The sequence below is a fragment of the Grammomys surdaster genome, unplaced genomic scaffold (genome assembly GCF_004785775.1).
Source record: "Grammomys surdaster isolate TR1022 unplaced genomic scaffold, NIH_TR_1.0 129, whole genome shotgun sequence".
In the NCBI taxonomy this organism is placed as follows: Eukaryota; Metazoa; Chordata; class Mammalia; order Rodentia; family Muridae; genus Grammomys; species Grammomys surdaster.
In genome coordinates this window covers 422,937-432,078 of record NW_021604587.1, presented here as the reverse complement: position 1 = coordinate 432,078, position 9,142 = coordinate 422,937, and the positions used below count along the sequence as shown (strand labels likewise).

The 9,142-nt window shown below is 45.1% G+C and overlaps 1 protein-coding gene across 1 annotated transcript; it reads left to right on the top strand.

Annotated features, from left to right (window-relative positions):
• Positions 1–5,120: 5,120 nt before the first annotated feature.
• Positions 5,121–8,875, top strand: Nxt1 (nuclear transport factor 2 like export factor 1). The gene is made up of 2 exons (XM_028756101.1): positions 5,121–5,336; positions 8,130–8,875. The coding sequence occupies exon 2, from the start codon at positions 8,188–8,190 to the stop codon at positions 8,608–8,610; it is 423 nt and encodes a 140-aa protein (XP_028611934.1). The 5' UTR covers positions 5,121–5,336; positions 8,130–8,187; the 3' UTR covers positions 8,611–8,875.
• The last annotated feature ends 267 nt before the right edge of the window (positions 8,876–9,142 follow it).

Below are 9,142 nucleotides of genomic sequence, written 5' to 3'. Positions count from 1 at the left end.
TGGTTCTACTCCCTATTAGCAGCTTTTCTCAGAAGATAGCCCACAGCTCTGGCATCTCAAACATCCTGGAGTCTCCAAGACAACTAAATGTTACAGATTTTTGTTTCAGTGTTTGGGGTCCACACACAATCTTATGAGCTTCTTCAAAGGGTTTGCATCACTTCTCCAGCTCTGCCCTCTATAGCACTCTAAGCTCAGGTTGATCCACTCCACTGCTGCTGCTGTTCTTGGTGATCATCCCATGGTACTGGCATCTCCAATACACTGGGTCTTCTCTTCAACTAGGCTTCACCAATAGCCTCTCATAGGGTGTTTGAATTCATGGAGCCAACCCTCAACTCCTTTGGAGCCTTGGGCCATCAACTGCAACTGAGGCTGCAGCTTCACCAGTGGCCTTCTCTGGCCTCTCACAGTATCAAACCTCAGCTGTTCTTCATGACCCCTTCACACCTTCAAAACCAGTACCATCTGGGTGATGGCCACACATTATCAAGTACAGCTGCAGCACGAGTTACAACCTCAGTATCTCTGGAACACAGCTTCTTTGTGCTTTCACAAACACTTCCCAGAAGGTTTCACCTCTATGATGATGGTCTCTTCTTAATCACCACTAATTTCTTAGCTCTGGCTAACTAGAATCAGTTGTCCCAGTAGTTCTTTCTATTCTGGATTCTAAAGCCAGAGCCAAGTGGCCAAAGCTGGCAAGTTTTGCTGCTTGCTGGGGCTGGAACACGGCCCCCTTTTGTTCTATTACATTATCACCAGCTTTCTGTTTTCCAACTCCTTCACTGCCTAAGCTTGGTTTTCCTGGATCTTGCTCTGTAGATTGACCTTGAATTCAGAGAACATCATGCCTGTCTTCTGGGATTAAAAGTGTGTACCACCATGCTTGGATTTAAGCTTTTTTTCACCTAGAATTTGCTCTGTCCCAGGCTGGTCTCGAACTCAGAGATCTGTTTGGCTTTATCTCCTGGGATTAAGGATGTGTACCACCATGCCTGGATCTAAATTTAGCTAGATAGAATCTTGCTGCAAAGTCCCACTCCCTTAATCGGCTACCTCCTAGAACACAGGATTCAGCTCCATTTCACTTCCTGGTGCCCCTGTAATACTTGAGCAATATATTTTATATATTTTTTCTTTCTAAGCTTTGTATGATTGTTTAAATTGCTCTTCATGACTTAACCAGAGAACAAAGTCTCTGCTAGGCTTTTTTGAGACTTTGTTTGTCAATGCAATTAAGAAAAATCTCTTTACCTTAGCCTCAGGTAGACTCTTGAGACAAGGACAAAATGCAGCCACATTCTTCACCAAAATATCACAAAATAGTCTCTATGCCACATACTAATATTCTTTTTTTTTTTGAAACCTCTTGGGCAGACCTGGCAAAAAAGAGTTTTTCATATTCCTACTAGGACAACCCATTAAGCCTGATTTAAAACATTCCACTGCTTTCCAATCCAAAGTCCCCAAATCCACATTCTTCCAAACAAAAGCATGGTCAGGCTTATCACAGCAATACCCTAGTCCCTGGTACCAACTTCTGTCTTAGTTACAGGTTTCTTGCTGTAAGCAGACACCATAACCAAGGCAAGTCTTATAAAGGACAACATTTAATTGGGGCTGGCTTACAGGTTCAGAGGTTCAGTCCATTATCATCAAGGTGGGAGTGTGGCAGCATCTAGGCAGGCATGATGCCAGCAATGCTGAAGGTTCTACATCTTCATCTGAAGGCTGCCAGCAGAATACTCCCTTCTAGGCAGCTAGGAGAAAGGACTTAAAGCCCACACCAACAGTGACACACCTTCTAATAGTGCCATTCCCTGGGCTGAGCATATACAAACCATCACACTATCACTCCTAATGACCCTCTACGAAAATTTTTGCTTTCTGTTCAGACAACCCAAGGTTCTGCTAGCCTAGAAGTTTTGGTTCCAGAGGTGGGAGTGCTCCTACCAGGAGTCACAACAGCATTCCATTGAACTGGAAGCTCAGACTTCCCCCTGGCCATTTTGCGCTTCTATGTCTTTAAACTAACAGGCTAAGAAACTAATAACAGTGTTGGGTTAGGGAGGGAGGTGATAGATTCAGATTACCATGGAGAAATTGGATTGCCTCTCCACAATGGAGGTAAGAAGGATTACCTTTGGAGTGCAGGAGATCCTTTAGGGCAGCTCTTAGTACTACCATGTCCTGTGATTAAAGTCAATGGGAAACTACAACACCCTAATCAAAGCAGGATGACAAATGGCACAGACCCATCAGGATGAAGGTATGGGTCACTCCAGGAAAAGAGCCAAGACCTACTGAGGTGCTTGCAGAGGGTGGAGGAAATAAAGAATGGGTAGCAGAGGAAGGTAGTTATAAATACCATCTAAGGCCACATGGCCAGTTGTAGAAATGAGGATTATAAAGTAATGCAAATGCTTCTATTTTGTTTTGTTAAGAACTCATTTGTGCTGGGCAGTTGTGGTGCATGCCTTTGATCCCAGCACTTGGGAGGCAGAGGCAGGTGAATTTCTGAGTTCGAGGCCAGCCTGGTCTACAGAGTGAGTTCCAGGACAGCCAGGGCTATACGGAGAAACCCTGTCTCGAAAAACAAAAAACAAAAACAAAAACAAAAAAAAAAGGAACTCATTTGTATAGATATTTGCTCTTTCTTCCAATTTCTTTAACATCAATTAGTATTTAAATTGAGATACTAAAAGAATGTTCCCAAGGGACATTGACCTATTTTAAATTTACAAATGTGTTTGTGATTTTTTTTTTATTTATGTTATTTATGAGTACACAGTAGCTGTCTTCAGACACACCAGAAGAAAGCATCCAATCTCATTATGGATGGTTGTGAGCCACCATGTGGTTGCTGGGATTTGAACTCAGGACCTCTGGAAGAAGAGTCAGTGCTCTTAACCGCTGAGCCATCTCTCCAGCCCAAATACTGTGGTTTACCCACTTTAGGTCATGTGCCCATCCTTTTTTCTTTTTTTTTTAATGTTTTTCCTTTTTTTTTTCTTTTTTTTTTAAACTATTTATTTATTTATGTAAGTACACTGTAGCTGTCTTCAGACACCCCACAAGAGGGCATCAGATATCATTGTAGATGGTTGTGAGCCACCATGTGGTTGCTGGGATTTGAACTCATGACCTCTGGAAGAGCAGTCAGTGCTCTTAACCACTGAGCCATCTCACCAGCCCCCTGTGTTTGTGATTGTACAAGGAATAGTTATATCATGTTAGGTACATTTATGATCTGGTTATTGTTTCATTTGGACATGAGATATTATTTATGTCAAGTTGACAAGGGGTGAATTGTAATGGTTACTCCTGGTTGTCAACTTGACTACATCTGGAATGAACTACAATCCAGAATTGGAAGGCTCACCTGTGATCCAGATCTTGAGGCTGGAAGACACAAGTTTCTGACCTGGATCTTGACATGGAGATCTTGAGGCATAGTGGCCAAGAAAAGCTGAGGCCCCAAAGCAAGGTAGTACAAGCCTTTAATCCCAGGAGACTGAGGCAAGGAGATCTCTAAACTCAGGGTCAGCCTGGGACAGAGCAAATCCTAGATTCAGGCGTGGTGGTATACACCTTTAATCTAAGTCAAACCTTCTGCTGGAGGCCTATATAAGGACATTGGAAGAAGGAAGATTCACTCTCCTTTGACTGCTTGCATTTACTTGCCAGCACATTTGTTAGAACCATTTACTACAGAAGACCAGCTGGAACAAATATCCTCATGGGACTGAGCAACTCTAGATTCTTGGACTTCACATCCACAGCTGCCCATTGTACTACAGATTGTAAATAATCACAGTAGAGTCCTTCATATAGAGAGACATTCCATAAGTTCCGTGACTTTAGAGAACCCTGACTAATACAGGGTGTTGGGGAGGAGAGACAGGAGAGGGAGAGCGAGATTCATTCTATTCTCTAGAGAACTCTGACTAACACTCTCAACTGTGTCAGTGGCTGGTCCTTTAGAATCAGAGGTATCTCTAATCTTCCCAAATTCAAGGGCTAGTAAAAGAAAAAAGGTCAAGTTCTCTCTCAAGAAAAGTCCTGGGACCTACATGGGCCTTACCCCCAGGTTTACAAAGCATTTTTATGTAACTACTACTCCAAAGGCACTTATTCATCCTCGAAACTCAGCCTCCAACTTCTTTCAATAATGAAAACTTTTCACTCACTTTACTCCAGTGGGAAGTGACCTATATTGAACAGCCATTCTGGTTTCTTAAATCTAAAAACTAATGTTCCCTTAGTAACTTGAGAAAAAGGAACCAAAAGGTTGCTAACAAAATACAGATTAAAGTGCTTAATTGAACGTAGCCACTTCCAAATGGCTCTCCTAGCAGGGCAGATGAAGCAGAATCGGGTCTGTTAAGTTTTTTGGGTTTTCTTACACAAGGCAGTTTTCCAAGTTCCTACACGAAATGGTTCCATTCTTATGCTAAGTATCTAGACCGCTCCAGATTAACCTACGGCGCAGCCCCTTAAAAGAGGTGGAACTTCGCCGCACAGCTGGAGCCAAAAGGGAACTCAATTTGCAAGGCTTAGGAAAGTCAACTGTCATTGTTTGTCCTCTCGCACACTTCTTTGACCCCAATTCTTCTCACTTGACTAAAATTTGTTCCTTCTTATAAGTTTATCTGCCTGTCAACTCTCAGTAGCTTCACCTTAGAAAGGGTGCGCTGAGCTAAGATGTTTGACCACAGGACTTGCACAGACTATCTCAGACTTAGCCTTCCACTCGGGCTCCTACACTGCTGGCGTCTAAGTGCTAGGTTCAACCCAGAGCCTTACTGAAGCCATGGTGCTGTCCCTCTAGATACTGCCAACCAGTGAAGCTTCACGCGTCTCCACAGGATACCAACCTAACACAGAGCAAGGGAGCCAGATCCAGCAGAGACGTAAATTTCTCATCAGCCAAACCTTCCACAGCTAAGAGCGCTGACTCTACCCCCTCCACGCCATCCAATCAGAGCTCCCTCAACCGGATCTTCTAGGATAGCCTCTACCCCGGAAGACACATTATCTTTGCCGCCACACCTGGGCGGAGCCAGGCTTTCTACTGGCTTGAGTAGCTGCCTGTCGCGGGGAGGCGGGAGCCGGCTGGAACCCGGACAGTAGCGCTTGCGCAGAGTGCAGCTCGCGGCGCGCGGGAAGCCGCTACCGGCGCCTAACCGTTCGCCGCCTCCTGGACGTCGGCTTCTCAGGCGGAGCCTCTGGGAGGAAGAGGAGAACAGAGAGAAACTCTTCTGTCCCGGGACCGCAGCCGGGGCGGCCCCCGGGACCGAGTCGCCTTGGCGGGGCTGACCGAGACCGAGCAGGTAAGTGGGGGCTCCTGCCTAGCTGTGCGCTGGCCGTCGGGCAACGCGGCGGGACCTCTTCCTTTCTTTTAGGCTCAATAAGACATGGGTGTCGTCCTTTCCCCCACGTGGTGTCTCTGCAGCCTGGCATCAGGCTTTTTTTTTTATATACAAAACGGTGGCGGTGAGTTTGCCATTCCTGGAGGAGAGCAGCAGTTTGGGGCCGGGGGATGAAAGAAGCGACTCCCAGCTGGAAATGAGGCCCGGGGCACGGCTGCCGTTTCTGGGGTCCAGCTCCAGGAAACTACGGTGTGAACCACGGGAGTGGAGCATCTTTCTAGCTTTCACTTTGTTTCGGTCTTACTGCTCTCTCCTAAGAAAGATGACCGGGTTCTGTGGGTAGCTGAGGACCAGAAATAGGGGTGATCATCTTTAGGGGCGTGACCAATGTTAGATTGTGTTTGGATGAAGCATCGTGGCCTAAAGAAGCGGAGATGAGTTGTTTGGACAGAGAAATATGGTTACCTGGGAGAACATTGCTAAGCCAGCATCCCTAGAGCTGTTTTCATATAGAACTGCTTTCAAAACATCCTGGAACTTAGTTAACACGGCTCTGACTCCCTTACTTTCTTATAAAATGAAGCAACCAAGATTGTAACCTCTTTTTGTAAAGTTGTTACAGTGATTTGTGCACTGATGATTGAGGGAATGTACCTAAACTACTAAGCAAAAAGCACTTCAGATTGATTGTTGAATCTGAGGACCTTGGAGAGAGAGCGTGGAAAGAGCAGTATCAAGCTGGCTCCGAATTCATCTATAGAGCGAGCTTCCTCCCTGTTCTGTGTGAAGTCATCGTTCATAAACTGTTTAAAGAAGTTAGGTCAGCCAGGCATGGTCGTGCACACCTTTATTCCCAGCACGGGAGGCAGAGACAGGCAGATCTCTGAGTTCAAGGCCAGCCTGGTCTACAGAAAAGTGCCAGAAATGCATAGGGAGACTCTGTCTCAAGAAAATAATAAAGGCTTTTTTGTTTGTTTGTTTTGTTTTGGTTTGGTTTGGTTTTTCGAGGCAGGGTTTCTCTGTGTAGCCCTGGCTGTCCTGGAACTCAGGACAGCTCGAACTCAGAAATCCGCCTGCCTTTGCCTCCCAAGTGCTGGGATTAAAGGCGTGCACCACCACCGCCCAGCCTAATAAAGGCTCTTGAAATGGGAAAAAAAATGTGTTCATAACTTAAAGTTTTAAGCTTACTCTGTAGAGACCTTGTTTCTGGAAATTAGCAAGTAATATAAATTACTTGTGCCCACCATTTTCAGTAATATTGGAATGTTGATCAGTACTGAGTTCTTTTAAGTGGAATTTTTAGGTTTTTCGAAACAGGTTTTCTCTGTGTAGCCTGGCTGTCCTGGAACTCACTCTGTAGACCAGGCTGGCCTTGAACTCAGAAATCCACCTGCCTCTGCCTCCCAAGTGCTGGGATTAAAGGCATGCGCCACCACCACCCGGCTAAGTGGAAATTTTTAATCATAGAAAAAGTTAACAGCCATACCTGTTGTGAAAAACAAAAACATGTTGCTTATGTGTTGGAACATTAATGTTTTTGGGGAACTGTGATCTTTCAGGTTCTACCTGAGAATCTGTTTGAATTCTATAGAGCCTTTCTGCTATGGTGTCATGGCCCCGCTGGACTTACATGGTGGGCATTAATGCTGAAGATGGAAATTCTAGTCAGTCTTGGGTTGACTTCTTAGGGGAATTGTAACCACTGTCCTCCACTCTCCTGAGAAACATGCCGTTCCCTGCATCTTCTGGGTCCTTGTTGGGTTAGTTCATGATAGTCTTTTCCAGACAGGCACCTGCTCTCCTTTGTTGGGTCAGTAACCACTCAATTCTTTAGCTTGAGCCACTGGTTTTACTAAGATGAGCCACACCCTCATTGCCTAGGGGCAGTCACACCTATCCAAGCTTTCGGGAAATCACAGTCTTCAGATATCAAATGTACTCTAATAATAAAATGGTTTTTTTAAAACACATTGTAAGGTGAACATATCAGACTTTTGTTTTAGACCAAAGCTTACTATTTAACCCAGACTGGCCAAGAATTCCTGTCTCAGCTTCTCCAGTGTGTCCCACCACTCCTGGCTTAAACTTCCTAACTCAGTGCTGGCTGTGCACTGTCTAGTTTAATTTTCTGTCCCTTTTTTTGACGAGGAAACTAAGACTTAGAAAGATTAAATAGGGCCGGGCAGTGGTGGCACACGCCTTTGATCCCAGCACTTGGGAGGCAGAGGCAGGCGGATTTCTGAGTTCGAGGCCAGCCTGGTCTACAGAGTGAGTTCCAGGACAGCCAGGACTATACAGAGAAACACTGTCTCGAAAAACCAAAAAAAAAAAAAAAAAAAAGATTAAATAGGCAACCTTTCCTGGGCTGAGTGCCTTTGATCCCAGGTCTATATATCATGACCCTGCCTTTAAAATAGACAAGAGTCTGAGCCTGAAGTCATCTGCCTGTAGTATATAAATGTTCTGTTACCTATAGGAAAAATAGGGTTGGGAGCTAGATGAGTCAATAGGTAAAAGTGCTTTCTGTTAAACCTAACGACCTGAGGTTTTGATTCCTAGGACCCACATGGTAGGCAGAGAAGACTCTTGCCTGGTCTCCTTTGACCTACAATGAGCCATGGCATGGACCAACTCACATGCACACAAATACTATTTTAAAACTTAAAAATTGAAAAAAAAAAAAAAAAAAACTTTGGTCAAGACAGAATAGACTTTGATACTCACTTGTGTTCACTTTACCTTTGCTGTCTACAGTCCCTGGATCCCTGAGGAGGAGGCACTGTGGCAGAGGCCTCTGTCAGCAGAACCAGAGATGGCATCAGTAGATTTCAAGACCTATGTGGACCAGGCCTGCAGAGCTGCAGAGGAATTTGTCAATGTCTACTACACTACTATGGATAAGCGGCGGCGGCTGCTATCTCGCCTGTACATGGGCACAGCCACTTTAGTATGGAATGGAAATGCTGTTTCAGGACAAGAATCCTTGAGTGAGTTTTTTGAGATGTTGCCTTCCAGTGAGTTCCAAATCAGTGTGGTAGACTGCCAGCCTGTCCATGATGAAGCTACACCAAGCCAGACCACAGTCCTTGTGGTCATCTGTGGAACAGTGAAGTTTGAGGGGAACAAAGAGCGGGACTTCAACCAGAACTTCATCTTGACTGCTCAGGCGTCACCCAGTAACACAGTGTGGAAGATAGCAAGTGACTGCTTCCGGTTCCAGGACTGGGCCAGCTAGTTGGGGGTGACAACGGCTTCTTGGCTTTAGTCCAGCTCTGCAGAGAAACGCCAGTCTCAAATCTCAGGATGTGGAGAACACAAGTTCATTTTTGTTACCATAGCAGCACTGCAAAGTGGATGTTTGACTCCTAGACACCCCGTTCCTGGTTATATACTGGTTTGTCATAGTTGCCTTTTAAAAGTAGTACACTTTCTATTTTTCTACTTATTCAGTAGAGACCCTGTTTCTGGAAACTGACAAATAAATATGTTGCTTCTCTGTCTGATAAGTCTAAATCTTGAGAAGGGTGGAGGAGTGTGAAAGGCAGACTACATATTAGGAAGCCCCTAAAGAGGTGGAAGGCTCAGCTCCTTTCCCAATGTGAGCTTAGGGGATCCAGAACTGGGTGGCAACCTTACCCACACTAGAATCCTCGAAACATTGGAAATTACCTGTCCCAGGCTCCCCCTTAATGTGTAGTGTGTGTGCATATGTATGAATGAGTGTGTGTGTGCACATGCACCTGACGGTTGGCTTTGCCCTTTAAACC

Excerpts from the sequence above, each read along its gene's own strand:
- Nxt1 (XM_028756101.1), top strand. The coding sequence starts at position 8,188 with ATGGCATCAGTAGATTTCAAGACCTATGTGGACCAGGCCTGCAGAGCT.